We start from the raw sequence: 20,048 nt of genomic DNA on the forward strand, positions 1-20,048 counted from the left end.
GTCAGATAAGTATGATCTGAACCAGCTTAATGCTTGTCCTTGAACACCAGTATAATTTTGTAGTCGATCTAAGAGTATTGTGTGATCTATAGTATCGAACGCAGCACTTAGATCAAGTAAAACTAGTATTGAGATACAGCCTTGGTCAGATGCTAAAAGTAAATCATTTGTGATTTTAACGAGCGCAGTTTCAGTGCTATGATGCGGCCTGAATCCTGACTGAAACTTTTCATAGATATCATTTTCTTACAAGAAAGAGCCCAGTTGAGCGGAAACAACTTTTTCTAGTATTTTAGACATAAATGGAAGATTTGAAATGGGTCTATAATTTGCTAGATTATTATGATCTAATTGTGGTTTCTTAATGAGAGGTTTTATAACTGCCAGTTTAAATGTTCTTGGAACATGACCTAAAGATAAAGATGAGTTAATAATATTGAGGAGAGACTCTTCCACTACAGGTAACACTTCTTTCAGTAGTTTAGTTGGTATAGGATCTAATAAACATGTTGTTGTTTTAGATGAAGTGATAAGTTTATTTAACTCTTTTTGTTCTATAGTTGTAAAGCACTGTAATTGTTCTTGCGGGGTGATAATTGAGGCTGAATTATAAGGCGCGATTGAGGATTGAACGTTTACAATTGTGGTTCTGATGTTTTCTATTTTCTCAGTGAAGAAGTTCATGAAATCATTACTACTAAACTGTAACGGAATATTTTGTTCAGGTGACATCTGTTTATTTGTTAGTCTAGCCACTGTGTTAAATAAAAACCTAGGATTGTTTTGGTTATTTTCTATTAGTTTGCGGAGGTGCTCAGCCCTGGCCGCTTTTAGGGCCTTTTTATAACGTGACATACTGTCTTTCCAAGCGATTCTAAAGACCTCTAAATTAGTTTGTTTCCATTTACGCTCTAAATTACGGGTTTCTCTCTTTAGAACATGCGTAGTATTATTGTACCATGGTGCTTTAATTTTCTCTCTGACCTTTTTTAATTTAATGGGTGCAACATCATCCAATGTTCCAGAGAGAATAGTGCTCATAGTGCTAGTTAGTTCTTCTAGTTCATCTGTTTGTTTGGGTTCAGGCAGCAGCTGAGACAGATTAGATAAGCAATTTGAGAAATTATCTATGGTGGATGGAAGGATTGTTCTGCCTGGTCGATAACGCGGCGCAGCATGACATATTACAGCAGTACGTAATATGCAAGTTACCAAGTAATGGTCAGTGACATCATCACTTTGTGGAATGATATCTATATCGGTTGGATCGGTTCCATATGATATAATTAAATCGAGTGTGTGATTAAGACGATGAGTTGGTCCGGTGACGTTTTGCTTGACCCCAAAGGAATTTAATAAATCTATAAACGCAGCCCCTAACGCATCATTTGAATTATCTACGTGTATGTTAAAATCTCCAACAATTAATGCTTTATCTACATTGACCAATAGATCTGAGAGAAAATCTGCAAACTCTTTTAGGAAATCAGCGTAAGGCCCAGGCGGTCTATATACGGTAGCCAAGGCTAGAGATAATATGGATTTTTTTCTAACATCTAAGAGCGTAACATTTAGTACAAGTACTTCAAACGATATAAACTTATAACCCGTTTTCTGAGTAACATTGAGAATATCTCTATAGATTGTTGCAACACCGCCGCCACGACCAATCAGACGGGGTTCATGCTTATAGGAGTATCCAGATGGAGTAGACTCATTTAGACCGAAATAATCATTTGGTTTAAGCCAGGTTTCAGTAAGGCAAAGTACATCGAAGCTATTATCTGTGACTATTTCATTTACAATAACTGCCTTAGGTGTGAGTGATCTAATGTTTAGAAGACCTAGCTTTAAAAAAAAAATTGTTTACTAATAGCAACATTTTCTGTTTTAATAACAATTAGATTTTTCCTAGATCCTGCAGTAGAATTATTATTTGATCTCACTAAACGAGGAATAGACACAGTTTCTATGCAATGTTCTACACTAGTATTTATATCATTTAAATTGGTGCAGGAGAGACTATGATTTGGACTTTTGGTTACTAGTCATTTAATGGTATTTAACATTTTGGAGATGTTATCCGACAGAAGATCCACTCCGAATTAAAATTAATGAATGATATCTGCAATACATTCATGTTGGTTCTGTTCTGTTTACCCTAAGGGGGGTTATTGCTTATTGGGTTATTATCCGTATAAAGACGGAAGATTTCAAACCGCACACCTCGGGAGGATCCTGAACCAATAGAGCATCTGCCATTGAGATTAATGGGAATGTTAGCGAATAGCCGTCTATGGGTATTCCAGACCCCCCTGAGTGCACCTTTATAATCAGGATGAAAATGTCAAGCGAATAAACCACAGACTACACTTATACTCCCCTTTGCCCAAACCTAAAGTAGATAACAGATCCTATTCCTGCAGAAAATACCTGTGTGACCTTGGGTGAAAGCTATTACGCATTCTCATTTTATAGTTTAGGGTGATTTTCTCTGTGCCGGGAGGGTTAGAGCTCCACTTGAGGATCTGATCAAACTTTTCCTCAGTTTCTGCCTTGAACTCCCCTTGATTGTGACAACATAATTGCCCTCTTTATCAGATGTGGTCCGATATCAGATGGAGGGTTACCTTGATTCAATTCCACTTCAATCTTACTTTACCCTCCATCCTGAAAAGTGACATTGATAGAGTACAATAGGTCCCTTAGTCACCACTTTCTACCCATCACAGCTGCCTATATAGGCAGCATCCTAAATAATATGTAACCTAACATAAAATAAGTGACCAAGTCAAGTAGGTATTGTAGTATTTCATTTGAATAATGTTAGCATGTTGCTAAGCAATACACTATTAAGCATGAAAATACGTTACACAGAGATATTGGGTAAAGAGTCAATTAAGATGAACTGTTTTGTCAACTTTAAAACTTTTTAATATTAAGGGAATTATTAATAATTCACGTTTCACTCTTTTTGTCACAGAGGCTGTCAAAATACATCAAGGGAAATACCAACTAACAATTAAAAAAATGTCAGACAAACTAAACTAACTCAAATATTTTAGAGCAAAAAAAACCTTCTATGAATGATGTACAAATAATGTTTTCCTCCTAACACTTAATAACAGTCACAGTTCTGAGAGCATTCCCTGATAGCTGGGATGAGGCCTTCGAATTTGGTCAAAAGGAATAGGTTTCAACAGCCTATAAACACCAATGGTGCTTTTATTTGCAAAATGTAACTCTATTGGTAACGAAGGTACTTGCAAACATAGTTGGCTTTTGGAAAAGCACCCCTGCTCAATTTCTAATGGATAATCATTTTCACAAATTAAAAAAATCTGTACTTTTACTGTGTTTGGATTATACTGGACAAGGTAGCAGTCTTAAAGTGATTAGGACCGTGAATATTAGTCTGCTTGTGTGGAAGACATTTTCAGATTTTAAAATGTCACTGTGACATGTTTTGAGACGTCACTACCTTCATTTTAACGGCTGACTGACTTTTTCATTTCTAACTTGTGACACTCTCGCTGTGCTTTTCTGTCAATCTCAAAAAACCCTATGCAAGCTGCCTATTCATGCCAGTGAACATGTACTGTAATAAAAAAAAAAATCCCATAATCCGCAGGCAGCTGAGCCTCTCTATAACTGAAATATCTCCTATATTCAGTGAATGTTTAGGCACCTCAAATTGTTTTCATTCTGAAGCAAAACCTTTCCTTGAAACGAATCTCAATGCATCTACTTTCTTTTCTTATGAATCCTTGTACATAAAAATGAAAATGTATTCCTTTGTATTATTAACAAAGTGTCCCTTTGGAAATTCATCATGAATAAGCCCAACGCACATTCTCTCAGGACTGAATAAATATCTCCGGGCCAATTTGGAGAACAAAGGAAATGTCACCAGATGACGGGGGTCTTCAGAAAGAGAGAGTCGCACACTTCACTATTTGACCATTTCCTTCACAGCTCTAGCACAGACTGATAAATGCGCTGGATCACAAAAGGTTGTGGCCAAGCAGATTTTTTGGCAAAGTGGAAACCCTCCTTTTGGGAGCAGAAGGATTTTAAGGATAAGTTGAAAATTTAAATATCAGTCATTCACAGACCCTTGTGTCATTCTGAATCGGTATGGCTTTTTTCTCTTCGGTGGAACACAAATTACAGTAAATTGACACTGACACTCTTGTTTTAAAAAGAATGGGAAAGCACCATATTACAATTTGCACACTATATTCCAAGCCTTCTGAAGTCAGACAACAGCTTAGGGTGAGTAACAACTTAAACAAAAATGTACTCTCAAAATAATGTTGTAAATGTTAACTTACACGTGGGGCTGTTCATCACACAAAGGTATCGTATGGCTTAAGATGACTTAGGGTATGTTTACACAACAACGATGCGCTTAAAACGGAGACGTTTTTCCTTTGAGTTTTCCGCGTACTGACGACAACATTGTCAAAATGATCCCCATTCACACGGATCCATGAAAACGACTAAAAACGCCGTATTCTTCTGCCAGGCCAGTAGATGGCGATGAAACATTATAGACTGAACATGTAATATGCATGTGCATGACATCATCGTCTTCAGAGATTCACGTTTCTGTTGTTTACACGGAGAACGTTTTCAAAAACTTGCACTTTGAAACCCTTTTTCAAAAGACCGCTAACCCGGACGTCGTCGTCACTTCAGTGGTTTGAGAAAAGCACGTATAAGTCCTGGCAGAAAGCGATGCATAAGGATGTAGTGTAACGACTAGTTATTTTTTCCGAAGTGTTGACAACTTAGTGTTAACTAATAATTGTTGCAAACTGGTACTACCAACAAAATATTAGTGCATTCCTGGAACTAAGCGTCGTTACACTTTTATGGGCTTTTCTCAAACCACTGAAGTGACGTCGACGTCTGGGTTAGTAGTAGCATGAGCCGTCAGGCAAGTGTTATTTAAATAAACTCCTGATGTACTTACAAACTTTCCAATGTCTCGTTTTATGAGTACAGAACCTATTTGTACTGCTGTAGAAGTTTGGTATCATTCTGGGCATTATTAGTGCGGTAATTTACGGGATACATCCTTGGATCCATTAGCGCCTGCACTAAGCCATCCGGCTGATATCTGTAAATAAGCTCTAACTTTAATAATGTTCAACCAAGGGAAAAAAGGCTTCTGGGGGGTGTTTGGCTCGAGGTCATGGTGCAAAGGACCCTAGGTTGATTTTACTCCGAACCATCCCTTTAACATTAATAAAGTAAAATCTGATTCAGCCTTTGAAACCACTCTTACATCTCTCCTCTTTGGAAAAACAAAGCAGTCCTTTTTTACAGTAAATGCTGGTGAAGAGCAGCGGCTGTAACAAAGACTCTTCTCCTGCACTGTAACTTTAACTGAGATCCTCATTGATGACCTCTTTATCTCCTGATGGCTGATCAGTGTATAGGTCTTTGGGACCTGGATGAGTTGAACATGTTATGGAGCAATTATATACATTGTGGAGATGGCCTCCTCTAACAGTGAGCATCTTTCTTCAGCTTCAATGCCTTGAAAACATCTTTTACATGAGATATCCTCTTCAGCGATCATGTAGTTGTGATAGAAACTAATACAGACAGTGGGTTGGTGCTCCAGAAATCTATCAACTTTCTCATAAGCGCTGTTCAATGTGGTGATGATTTATGCTTTTTGTTCTGTGATACGTCTCTCTCTGCTTCTCTTCAAGCGCTTTGCTGGGAAAAATACAATAATATATCCGACCTGAACAGCCTCTGAACAAGCTTTGATACTACATTGTATCAAAGTGTTTTTGTGTGGAATTGGCAGCAAGCAAAAGTCTCCCGTGGTTTGCCCTATTCGAAACACACACCGGTGTGGACCTGAGAAAATGAGAGTAGAAACTAAAGCATCCCAACAGTGACACTTTTAGATGTGACAAAACAACCACTCAACCACAAGGATTTCGCATGGATACTGACTCTAAAGGTATATGGTCACATTAGAGACATTTCAGTAACATGTCCATTGTCAATAATGTAGTGATGTATAAAGCACAGCTCACACCAAAGTCACTTTTAAACCAAGCAGCTTTCTGTTGGTCATTCAATGAATTAGCATTACCAACTTGAACATGACTGAAAACTGAAATCTCTCGAACTAGTGGATTCCTATTTGAAATTACTGGATTTTGCATGTGAAATTTCTTATATAAGCAATAGGCTATAAGCATATCAAGATTCTTTTTTTAAATCCTGCACTGACACACTACTGTATACACAGGCACAGGCACAACTCATGTTAATAATATTGCTACATATTTACAACAGATACCACACAATTCAGAATCATCACATTTTTCAGATAAACTATGCATTCCGTTAATTTTATGAATTGGTATGTTTCGACAGAAATATAGAGCTGAGAATCATCAGCATGACTGTGAAAACTAATGCCATGCTTCCTAATGATATCTTAAGGGTAGCATGTACAGAGCGAACAGCAACGGTCCTAGTACTGAGCCTTGTGGTACACCATACTGAACTTGTGATCAATATGACATAGCTTCATTTACTGGTAATGGTCAGATAAGTATGATTTGAACCATACCAATGCAGTTCCACTAATGCCAACATCATTTTTGACTCTATTCAAAAGAATGTTGAGGTTGATAGTATTAAATGCAGCACTAAGATCCAGTAACACTAATAGAGAGATACGACCACGATAAGAGCAAATCATCACATAAACATGAATCCCACTATGCCCGACGTGTCTGTCCTTCTTAAATGCACATATTACATTATCAATTTCATATTATTTTCTCTACTTTCAATGTGAGGCATCTCAAACAAGCCTAATTACTTGCAAATTACACAAGGGTTGGTTAAATTGGTACTAAATTGGTACTAAAGTCTGCAGGACACCGGCCCCCTGGACTGCAGGTTATTTTATTAATATAGGCCAAATTATTCATTATGTTCCACACAAACTTCTTGCTTCAACTAAAAACAAAGGAGAGAAATTTGTATCTGTCAAAGCATATCAAGAGGGCTTTTTTAAAATCCTGCGCTAACACACTACTGTATACACAGGCACTTTGAGTAATGATTTTCATTTCCACCCCCCAAGATTCATATCCCATATCAAAATGACGTTAATAATATTGCTACATTTACAACAGATACCACGCAATTCAAAACCTTTTTTTTTTATTTTTTTTTTATGTAATGATATTTTTCATGAAAAAAAAAATAGCCCAACAGCATGGATTCTATTAAAGCAACGGGAGTATTATGGAACAGAAATATAAACAGCACACAAACTCATACTTTTATTCACTGGAAAACATTTGTCCAAAATGCCTTTTTCTGCTATTTTTCAAAAGTAAAATCACACTCTTGTGGTGTGGGGTTGAATAATTATTTCCATATTACATTGTATTGTGGTTCTAAGATGTCTAAATTAAAAAAGCTGTCCTGACAGAGTCATTAATTTCTCTTCGTTTTCTGTGTCTACCCCTAGCGACAATGTAAATGCTACCTCTCATGTTTGTCTCGGAGCATGAATCTGTCTCTTGTTGAGATTTAATTTTGGGAAAGCCTTAGAGAAAACAAAACCTGTTTATGTCTCATTTGCACTTTAATAAATGCCAAGTTAGATTTCATAAACTATAAATTTAATTTAAGGATTCTTTACAAAAAAAGAAAAGAAAAGAAAAAAGAGGGGAGCTAGTAAATGAGAAACAGACTAGCTAACCTGCAAGAACAGATAATGGCTTGATGCATTCTTGGAGAATCCAGAAACAAAAAGGATAAAAGGTTTACAGTAAATAATAACACAACAATATACTATTAGAGATACAAAATAAGTCTTAGGGTGTTGAATAACGTCTTTGAATAAAGAAACTTGATAAACTGTGAAAGCTGTTAGAGAAACATGACGGCACCACATGACCAGCCAGTGCTGATGTGTGACACAATGAGCGCTTGGACACCCTGTGGAAGAGCATTGATGATTTAAAAAAAAACTGAAGGTGGCGCAACAATGTCAGATTGATTGCACTAAGAGAAGCGGAGTCCAGAATGTTCTATCCTTGATTGATGATGTGAACACTGGAATATCCAGCCTTTCAGACCCATTATTCAGTTCTGTTAATGGGACCAAATGTCGTTTATTAAAAATGGAGCCAGTCAGCTTTTTCTCAATTCACAACCCTACAGAACAAACAAAAAGTGAGTCCCCTAAATTATCATTCTGTGTGTAAGCAACACGATTCACTTCTGAAATTGTGATGATTGACAACCTGGTGACCAAAGTGACGTTCTGTCATATTGCGACCAAATAATCGTTTTTTTCTGCAATTTTAACTAAACCATCATCAACAGTGTTTTTGGGCTTGTTGTTTGAGGCCACAAATATCCATCCAAATCCATTCATAGCTCTGTTTGTAAACCTTAAAATTTATGTAAACTGCAACACATCCACTTCATACTTATTCAGAGAAATAAGTATTCTTAATGACATCTATTTTCAGTACAACAGTTTACACAAATGCAGCTTTTAACATACAAATGGATGCATGCAAGATAGTTCAGTCTTTTTCCATAATGTGTGGAATCGATGTGTTCAGAACATAGCTAAAGGTACAGTATTCTTGTGGTGGTTTGGGGAGTAAATAATGAAGTGAATTTGTAATTCAGTTAAAGGATCGGGAAAGAACGAGGCGGGAACCAGCGAACATTCAACAATTTAATCTAAAATAAACAAACACAGAATGAAAGTAAAAGCCAGATTGCAATTTCAAGCTCCAGCAAGCAAACCTTTACTTCTAGGTATCTGCATGTTCCAGAATAAGGACTTTCTGCTCCTTCAGGCCTCATTTGATGCTCTGGTAGATCAGGAACATTAAAGGGGTCCTATTATGCCCTTTTTTGTCTTGATTTTGTTTTTGGGGTGTACTAGAATATGTTTTAATGCTTTTTTGTTCAAAAAACATATTTGTCACATATTTTACATTATTACAGCACCTCTTTCCCCAGTCTGTCTCGAACGAGCTGTCTAGGTCCTGTTTCGATGAAGCCCCTCCTTCTGAAATACGAGATGTGCTGTGATTGGTTACCGGTGTTTGAGAAATGTCCCACCCCTCCATAACCACAGGTTCTTCTCTAGTGTAACTATGGATAAGGATGGTGTCAATTTCAAACCAATTCGAGCCCGATTCAGACCCTGACAATGTTAACGAACAAGAGGATCATGAAGAACAGATTTCATGCACAGGACTTTGCAGAGTGGTATGTTTTTTGTAATTTTCTTATACATTATAAATACTATGTTATCCACCATTTAATTGTGATATTTGTCGTAAAACTAAGGTAATACAAACAATAATCGGTAACAAAACCATGGTTAATTTTCCTAAGGAGCGGTGAACCCTCTTTCAAAAGCGAGAGCTTATAAAAGCAACAGAAAACAAGCTGTTCTCCATAAAATGTGCAGCACACAGATAAATGTTAGGGTTACAATGTTCAGGAACAGTGGTAAAAAAAATGTTTTAAGCACTCTAAGTTTGTCCGCCTTAAGAAGGAGGGTGGGAGCGTCTCTTCAACATAGCAGCAACACTCTTCATCTTCTCTAGTGCAGCTCAACCAGGCCTCGTCCCCTTTTTTGTGTATCCCATGGGCACAGATTATTTAAATGAGTAATATTGTGACTTCATAAGGTTCTGAAAAAAGTTGTCCATCTCCCTTTGGAGTGGACTTCGAACTTTGTAACCTTTCAGATCTTTTTATGCTCTAACAGCAACATTACACAATAGCTTAAAGGTGCTCTAAGCGATGTCACGTGTTTTTTAGGCCAAAACATTGTTTGTCACATCCAGCAAACATTTCCTCACTATCCGCTAGCTGCCTGTCCCCTGAACACACTGTACAAAAAACGTGGTCTCTGTAGACAGCCCAGGCTCCACAAACGGCAAGAAAAACAAACTGGCCCAGCCTGGACCACGAAACATAACAAACAGTGTTCCAGCCAATAACTGACAAGAATGATTTGGGGGGTGGGCGTTGGGGGGGTAGTGCACGTGCACATGAAGGGGGGGGGGGGTGTGGGGAGTGGAGGAGAAAAAAGCATGAAGAGGGAAGTTAGCTAGAGGAGAGATGTCCTAACAGTGACTAATGTTAAAATTGTATATTCTTGAGAATTTTGATATGGCCGACACACGACCAAAGAGACGATGTTTCGATGAACAAATAACAAAGAATAGGGAAAAGGAGAATGAACGCCAAGTCCCGAATTTACATCAGAAAAGCGTTCAAAAGGTGGCGAGAACTCCGCTGGGAGAAGGTTCCAATCCGACATTCAGGTGGCTCTGTTTTTGCTGGACAGGAGGGTAACAGGAAGCACGGAAGGGAGGGAGAGGGGACGGGATGAGGAGGAGGGAGGGTCGAGCCTCCGTTTTGTTTGACAATACTTCGAACGTCAACAAGAAGTGACGTCACCCAACATCGCTTAGAGCACCTTTAAGTTGAAAAAGTGAAAAAGCATAATAAATCTCTTTCCAGAGACCTTGCCGTTAGTATATTGTCAGTACATGATTTTCTAATTTGCATTAGATATTCAATGTAAAAAGTGGTAACCTACAATTGTTACCTTACCTTAACCCATCAAAAATAATTTTGTTGGTAGAAATTAATGTATTTAGGTTGATTTTGCGATACTAAATAAAATTTTATTTTATAGTTAATTTAAATGTGATCAGTTTTAAGTTACCATTTTTTTTTTATCATGATGCATAATAAGGTTCTTATTAGTTTCAAACCAACAACATTTAATCTTTTCATAAGATAATTTATAACTGCCATACACCCAACTAAATCACTTATCTTAAATAGGGAGAGACCAATAATTTAAGCAGGGCATTTTAGTCAAGTTATGAATGGTGTTCATCAGTGCCAGGGAATAGGGATGTTATTCACATGTTATTACAGGACCCTTGTCTTGTTGATATAAAGTAAATAGAATACACATACCATTAATGTCATACATCTTATTTAAGATAGATTTTTTCTTTGTATCAAACTCTATTGATCAGATATTACGCTGCAAAACTGGCACAATCACAGGACCTTGCACATGCGGAGCACTATGTCAAATTAACCCTCAAAGAACCACTATAGCAAAATTGCAATAGTTGTTTTAAGCAAATAATGAAGTCATATAGTTTTCACTGAATAAAACTCATCATAGCAACAAGATTGACAGGGAAATATTTAAAAATTTCCCCCTGTACTAATGGACGAAATAAGCTCACACAATTTACACATGAACACTACCAGAGAAAACTTTTATGTTTATGTAAATGAAAATGTTGATGTTTATGCGTTAGGTCAGTAGTCTTTTGTGGCTGTTCGAACACATTCTACACTACGAAAGCAATCCGGTTGAATGCGCTGTCGAATACCTCTGGAAGTGGACAAGCTCAAAACATTTTAGACCCCATTTAACCCCAACTTGCTCTACTCCCTTTTCCCATAACATATTGGATCGGAAAGGCAATTATTTTCAATAAAAATTAAGAAAACAATTCGAAATGTGGAAATAAAGTGTCTAACGTGTGTTTAATAATAAATTGTTTATTGGTTAGGGTTATACGAAAGCTTGTTTCCGCCACGGAATAAAACAATTTAAAAGATAATTGCAAGTTTTTATCTCACAATTTAGATTTTTTTCATATTTTGGTTATAAAGTCAGAATGCGAGATATAAAGTCAGAATTGCAAGATATAAACTCGCAATTCTGACTTTATAACTCGCTATTGTAAGTTTATATCTCGCAATTCTGACTTCATTTCATGCAATTCTGACTTTATAACTCCCAATTGTGAGAAAAAAGTCAGAATAGTGAGATAAAACTTACAATTACCTTTTTTATTTTTTATTCAGTGGCAAAAACAAGCTTTCATAGGGTTAGGGTTAGGTGCAGGGAGAGCTTTATTGTCTTAATAAGGTGGCATCAATTTAATAATTTCAATAAATATAACAATTTACACTCTATGTTATTATTGCATACTGTTTAATGTACAACAGCACTGAGGTGCAAATAGTATCTGCACTATTTATAAGTATAAATAGCAACATTTAAACTTATTGCTTTGAAAATACAGCTATATTTACATAGTGTAAATATAATCTATTGCTATTTAAACTTAGTGTAAATAGCAGCTATCACTAATAAAATATGGTATTTTCACTTAGTGTAAATAGCCACTGCCCAATTTTTATGGGTTAAATCAGGTAAAATGGCTCTTTAGGGTAATAATTTCATGTCAACACTTTTTAAGTTTTGCAAACTTCAATTGACTGTTCACCCAAAAATGTTATGTCCATTTTGTTAAAATTGTCCAAAACAACATTGGATCCCAATAACTTCATTGAGTGGACAAAAAGAAGAAAGAAAAAAACAAGAAAAAAACCCTGAAGAGGCATGCATATCATCCTCTCTGTTCCACAGAAGAAAACAGTCTTACAGGTTTGGGATGAGGCTGTGTAAATGAAGACAGAATTTTAGGGTTTTTTAGTTTTTTTTTCACACAACTGAGCTTCACTATGAACATGATATCTGGTGATCAGCATTCAGAAGGCACGTCGTCTCCTGATGGCTGATATCTCAGGGCACATCAAATCTGGGCCAGTCAAGGAATCGCTGACAGACAGCAGATGTTGTGCTTGGAGGCCAGCTTTGCTAGTAATGGACTCATATTGTGAAGACAATGAGGGGTTTCAATGGATTCTTGTTGCAACAGACAACACCTGGCAGTTATGAAGTAATCAGGTGCCAGGAACAGGTATCATATAAACATGCTAACTCAAGTTTACTACATTGGGTATGTGATATGAAGAAGGCTACTGTCAAAACTGAATGTCAATTCACCACAGTGAAAAGAAAATGTGAGTGTCAAATGATTTTCTGGTTTCTAGAGATGGCTTGGGTTTCTCCTTAAATGTATAATGCCTATAGCATAAATGTTGCAGGATGAGTCATGCGTATAGTAATAGTGATGCTTGTTTTAGTAAACACTACTGTACAATCATCATCAACATTAGCCAGCCAAGAAGCTCTTTATTCAACCCTGAAACGTTTGCCTTTTTTCTGCTGTCATTCTATGATATGTGAGATATTTCTGTGTAACGTTTCCTCGTTCAAGACCATTTCAAGCTCTAGTCCTAACTGTATAACGCCAGCTTTCCTCAGGTCTAAAACATCACATTTATTCCCCCACTACAGACACAAGCACACACTTCCAAATGTTCCTCTTCAAATTGCAACATCACAATAAATTTCAGCAAGGCGTGCACACATTGCTTAAGCTTATCTGGACATTTGGACATCTGCAGCGATTTCAATCAAATCGCAGAATAAAATGAAAAGCATGGCTGATTATATTTCTGTGAGCTGGCAGTACAGATTTCTAGAAACTGAGAACTGTTTATCATGGCAGGACACTAGGACATCTAGCCAAACACAGAGAGTCTCACGCTTTATTTCCCTCCAAGCATCTTCTCATTCCATTATTATTATCATAATTATCATTCCATATTATCACAGTAAGTCATCTCATTAGCACATCAGCTCAGTTCTTATAATTCCACAGGCTTATAAATTCATTTAAAAAGTGCGTCGCTCGCTTGTATATTTCCTATCAGAAATCCCTGAATGAACTTGTACTCCAACAACCTGTTTGCACTGAGCGCAAGATTGTCTCCTGCTATAGACAGGATTTCTCATCTTCTTGTTGTTTCTGCAGGTTGTGACGGTGCTTGCCTTTGCACCATGCATCTTGAGAAACCTCAATCTCCCTGGTAACACCTGAAGCCAGTCATTATCATGCATTCCATATCTTATAAATTGTAATCCCTTACACATCCCTTTTTTTAATAAATAATTCTAACTTCACTTAGCCTATAACACTTAACCCATTCATGGTTAAGAATAGGCTATTATATAGCCTAATTATGAACAGCCAAAATATTAAGATATAACTGTGTGTGAGTATAATTATTTACAAGAACAAATAATGCATTAACAATACTTTAAAAAAAAAATGCATTATAGTAGCCTAATGGTTTATTTAAAATACATTTGATAACCTATCAAAACTTTAAACCTGGGAAAGGATGATGTTTATGAAACACCCTATCAGTCTTATATACCGTGATATGCAACTGTGTTTAAATTTGTTATATTTATTTCCAAATACTGGAAGGTTGTCTTGGTTAGTTAAGTCGTGTGTAAACTAGCGCGTCATATTTTCCACTATCTTGCATTGAGCAAATGCAGGTGTACTTACACGAAAACTCCGAACAGCAGGAGTCTGATGGCGATCTCCAGCGCCAGATCACGCGCGTATTTCCTCCTGTCCGGGGGAGACATCTTCATATTCTTCACACAATCGATTTATGACTGAAAGAAACCAAAGGCAGAAAGCAGAGAAGTCGCAGTAGTCCTCAATGTCCTAAACACGCGACACACTTTGGCGTGCGGCTCCTGCTGTCTGCCGTTCAGTGTTTATGTGGAAAATACCCGCTGCTGCTCAAATGCCTCTTGTTGCTCTTCAGTTGCAGTGTGTGTGTGTGTGTACAGTACACTATCGAGTTCAGTTTCTTGTGAAGCTGCTGTAGTCTGAATCCTTTTGTGCGCTGAGTGAAGGAGGACCGAAGAAGACAAGCATCCGAGCCAGGTGATGAGGAGGAGGAGGATCAAAGTCTCTCTCTCTCTCTCTCTCTCTCTCTCTCTCTCTCTCTCTCTCACACACACACACACACACACACACACACACACACATTACCTTTGTTGTACGGCCAGGTAATGAGTTTTCGAAATGCTGATAATAAAGTTCGCCATTTCACTGCTTTGTATCTTTAAATCTATTTGTGTTTGATTCTCAGACTGTTAGTGTACCAGTACTGTGGCAATACAATGACGGTTTCAGATGGTGATAGCAGTGATGTAGTGGTGCCTGGAGAAGTGGGTATACTCTTAATTTAAGCCCCCAATATTTTTTTAAGCGGCCCAGCAAAGGATGAATGCTGTGTGTTATAAACAGTGACATGTAATACTAGTCTTGCGTATTAGTTCACCCCAAAATGGGCCAGTAGTATTTACACATTATCACTTAACTTTTGCTGCTTGACTTCACAGATAAAGGATCATTATGAAATTAATATTAGCCACAGAAAAGGGGCAGTTTTTGCTATTAATACTGGCTTTTAATTATTTATTAATACAAAATAATGATGAATTTTGAGTGACTATTCCTTAGTCCATCCACATATGAAAATTGGATAACTATTCAAGGGATCACTGCATCACTGTCTTTACTGGGTGCAGGGGCATACGCAGGGTTTTATAAATGCCGAGGTCCCAAAAATTATCTTGCTAGGGATTTTTTGAATATAGATTTTCCTGATCTCGACATGTGCATTTTAAGGTGTTTTGAAGGCCAAAAAAAATGGACAACAGTAGCTTTAAAAGCATGTCAGTGGAGCATTAAGTATTTGATCAGATATTTTTAAACATGAGAATCAGTTTAAATGTCGCAATGAATGATCCACACTACAAAATGGAAATTCAGAATGTTTATGCTTATTGTTGACAGTACACAATCACATATTTGAAACGGGAATGGTCTTAAATAAGAAATGATTCATGGATTATTTTGCATCTAGATGTTACATTTCAAACAAATGCCAATGCAATCCTGCTGTGTCCAGAGGCATACGAGCAATTAGTATGAGCATCAAAGATCAGTTTCAGCTACTTTCTTTCCTAAATTAATCAATGTTTTTGGACTAATCTGTTCATTTAATCAATGGTTCAATTGCTCATTCATAAAGACAGTCACTTGTCGCCACCTTCTGGCTTAATGATGCAAGTTGCGCAAACACAGACAAGCGGAGTGATACAAACAGTGATACACACAGTCTCAGTGCTGATACTGGGGAAATATTCTAACACATTCGAGGTAACGTTATACAAATACATTTATACATTATATAATAATGGCAAAATATATTTAATAGGGTGCTTGTGTTGTTAAATTGAGCTTATAGTTTCCAGTGTCTTTGAAACGGATTATTTCTGTCGGTCATTTAAAACTTCTATCGAAAAACAGCTGTTTGACCCCTCGCTGTCAATATGATACAAATATTGTAGGTTTAGAGTATAGGTTTAGTGTAAGAGGAGAGAACAATCATTTTTTTCCAGAATAAAAATCAGTTTAGCTACTTGTATGATCGTTAACTGAAGCGTGAAGCGTCGCGTTGGGATTCGCGCTCGGCTCGCGCTTCTGTGAACATAAATCCCGCTTGCTTTGATTGGTCTCAAACATTTTGACATTGACGAGCGGGTGTTTGAGTGCTGAAGCAGCTCAGATGAGAAGGTCGGTTATCGTCGCGATGGGCGAATCATTGCAGCACCAAATTAATGTTAATATTAGGCAATTATTTCACAACTTTCATTATAGGCTATAGGCTACACTCAAAAACATCCTCAATGGTGTGTACGGCCCAGTTTGGGTGTTTTCACACCCACATCAGAGGGGGTTTAGGAGTGGGTATACGCAATGCCGACTGAACAAGAAGTGGGTATACGCCGTATACCTGCGTATACCCTGCACTACACCTCTGGGTGATACAGTAGCTTGCTAGAATTATAGTCATCATGATTAGACATGTTCTGAAATAAATTTTCAGTGCTCCCTATTTTGCCTTTCACACTACTAACGTATTGCTCAGTAGGATTTAGGGCTAATGTATATTGCATCTAGCCTATGCATTGAAATATGTTTGAAGAGCACAACTCTTACTGTAAATCAGAAAAATATCCTGGTTAGACTAAACATATAGCCTAATTAGACTACTCAAGCCATTAAATTGTTCACTATATAGGCTATAATGCACATGTTCATAATAAACATATTTACCATATTAGCATGTCATACCAATTAAAAAAAAAAAAAACTTTAGGTAACACTTTATTTTACAGTGTCCTTGTTGTTACATGTAGTAATAACAATACATTATATATAATTAGGTTACACTTTATTTTAAGGTGTCTGTGTTACAGTGTAATTCTGTAAGTACTGAGTAATAATAATTAACTACTATAGTTAGGGTTAGGATTGAGGTGTGGTTAAGGTTAGTTGCCTGTAATTATGCACAATTTATAGTAATTACTAGAGTAACTGTAACATTCATCCAAAAATGGTAATGTGGTAGTACTTGTTTTTTGTTTGTGTTTTCACCTTTCCTTAGTTCATTTGTTGTCATGGCTGTTCATTTGATTTTGTCATTGTGTTCATTAAGTTCAGCTTTCTTTGTCTTTCATTGTCGGGTCTCGTCAATGTTTGCATTGTGTTGGACTGCTATACCTCTGTTGGAATTTACCGTGTGGATTGTTATTCTTCATCTTCTTCGTCGTGCGTTTGTTATTATCACACAACCCGTGACAGTACCACGGTACAGTGTGATGTAACAGACGGAAACCAAATAGAAAGGAGTCGTGCATTATGGCATTTACAGGGTTCTGCAAGGTACTTCAAAATATACTGTGTGATTTACCACCATGTGCACCATTTTAGTGCTGTGAAAATAAATACTGCAAAAATTCAATTCAATTACAATGTTTAAATTACATAACTACAGTGTAGTAACAACATGTACAGTATTTACAGGAATTATTTTGGATAGCACTTATAATTGCACTGTGACGGCTGGCGGTAGAGAGAGAAGTTGAGGTGTGGATGTATATTTTATGACTTTATTTAATGTAATTAAAAACTCTGGCGTAATTAGAGATCACTAGAAGATGAAATCCACACAAATTGAAATGCAACACGTGACGGTAACACAACATAAAGACAAGAACCAACAATTAAAGACTTGAAACAAATGGCTATACATTACAAGGGATTACAAAGACTCAACAAGAAACAAGAAAATCAAAAACCATGCAAACCAATGGAAAGAGGAAATTAACACAGGAAATTAAACATATATATTTATACAGTTTTGAATTAATGTTGCTTGCTAATGGCCACTGTAACAGATGCAGGAGGCTGCGCATCCCTCTCCATTTCTTCTTGTTGTCTATTAGTGAGAGAAGAAAGTACAGGAACTACTGCGTGGAGACAATGATCTAAAAAGCCCATCAGATCTGAGATTCAAACCTGCAGGCAACAGCACAGCGTTGTTCCCACTTCACACAACCTCATGAATATTTTAGGCAAGACTGCCTGTCTCCTTCCTGTTTCGCCACAAAATACAACCAACTTCCCAGGGACGCTTTACAGCAAAGATTCCATCAAACGATTTTCAGTGCTAGTAAAATACATGTTAAAATGTGATCAGCCTCATGCATAATTTTATGTCCTCCTCAATTTTAATTGGTGATGGTTAATGTAACTTCAGCTGCTTTTACTTCCTCATCCTCAGATTCTCACATTTTACTCTGTCTCCTTTCAGATTTAATGTGCAATCTCTCGTTATCTGCCTGTTTTTAAGAGCCTCGCTAATAAGGAATGGGTATAAACACTTGGTACATGAAAGTACAAGAAAAAAATACCTCAAAGAATGGCTAAAATTTAGTTGTCAGAAGAAACAGACATACAAAAACAATATTTTCTATTTCAAGAAAGAATGTTGCCATTTGGAAACACTTTGCTATTCACAATGCTAATAGAACAGGTTTGTGTGGCCAATAACAAAACTATTTCTGGTTTACACTGTTTTTGTGACTTTTTACCTGAATTTTTGTGTTTAGCAGCACAGATCTTAAACGAGTAGGGTAACCAGAGAGCCCTTCTTTAATATCTTGCAATGTCCATCACGTTATTTCTTTCTTGGCTTTAGTTTAGGTTAGTGATACACAATGTAAAAAAAAATATAGATATGTTGTGTGGGACAGCTATTCATCGTAAGGGACGAAACATACCCTACATACAAGTATGTAAGCAAAAATACTAAAGATTTTGTGATCGTTGTGTTCTGAAAATCATAATTTGTGACTAGAAATGCAACGCATTAGATTTTTTTTTAAAGAAAGTACACTGTCAGAAATAGGGGTACAGTAGGAGTCCATTTCTGTACCCCAAGGTACAATCTACACTAACATACCCCATAGGGCTTATTATTGAACCTCAAGGTACATATATGTACCTTTTTGAGGGTCAAAAAGCATTAAAAGGTGCATATATGTACCGTTTCTTTTAAAGGTTAAGGTACAATATTGTACCCTTGAGGGTACAGCCCCAGTGACAAGCCATTGTACCCCTAAAGGTACAATTATGTACTTTATTTTCTGAAAGTGTACATTTTGCATGTTTACAATTGCAACAAGAGGTGCTAAAGCAGATATTCACTGACAAATATTTTATATGGACATTTTTTTATCTTCCGGTCAACTACTGTCATAGTCGTGCAAGAGAAAATGAGGTACTCTTTTGATAATTTGATAGCTTCCTTTATTAAGTCAGAATATTAACACATTCGGTTTAATAGTACAAACATATTAAGGTTCTTAAGAGCACAGAAACATAAGAAAGCACATTCAACACCACAATTACGATGTGTTGGCCAAGCATTTGAGTTTGTATAGTGTTTTTATGTGGCTTAATGTATGTTTTTATTTGAAAATTATTTGATTTCATCAACATTTAAATCCTTTTAGATGACCAAAAAAGTAGCTATATTGACCTCTTTTATGACCTGAAATGAATGGATGTGCCTTGGGTTTGGAAAGGCTAAACCTTGTTTACACTTCTAAATGTTGATTGTAGCAGCCGTAATATCAGTTATATCATTCATGAATTTTATATATAGATCATGCACGTATGTGCTGCCCTGATGGCACATTCTGATATTCCCATCTGAAAAGCAATGAATGTGAAATGTGAGAGATTCACACAAGCGTTAGTTCCTGAACATCCTTCTTCTGACTCAGACACCTACTCACCTCAGATTAGCTCGCTCTTACCCACACTTCATTCACTGTT

General features: G+C 36.8%; 1 protein-coding gene across 1 annotated transcript in view; it reads right to left on the reverse strand.

Moving 5' to 3' along the window:
• The window catches only part of plpp4 (phospholipid phosphatase 4), a 111,183-nt gene extending 96,506 nt beyond the window's left edge, over positions 1-14,677 (reverse strand). The window contains exon 1 of the mRNA XM_084093287.1: positions 14,346-14,677. Within this exon, the coding sequence (XP_083949413.1) occupies positions 14,346-14,434 (89 nt within the window). The 5' untranslated portion in view covers positions 14,435-14,677. The remainder of the gene's footprint in view (positions 1-14,345) is intronic.
• Between the last annotated feature and the right edge of the window lie 5,371 nt (positions 14,678-20,048).

The sequence above is a fragment of the Abramis brama genome (genome assembly GCF_963993115.1).
Source record: "Abramis brama genome assembly, chromosome: 19".
NCBI lineage: Eukaryota > Metazoa > Chordata > Actinopteri > Cypriniformes > Leuciscidae > Abramis > Abramis brama.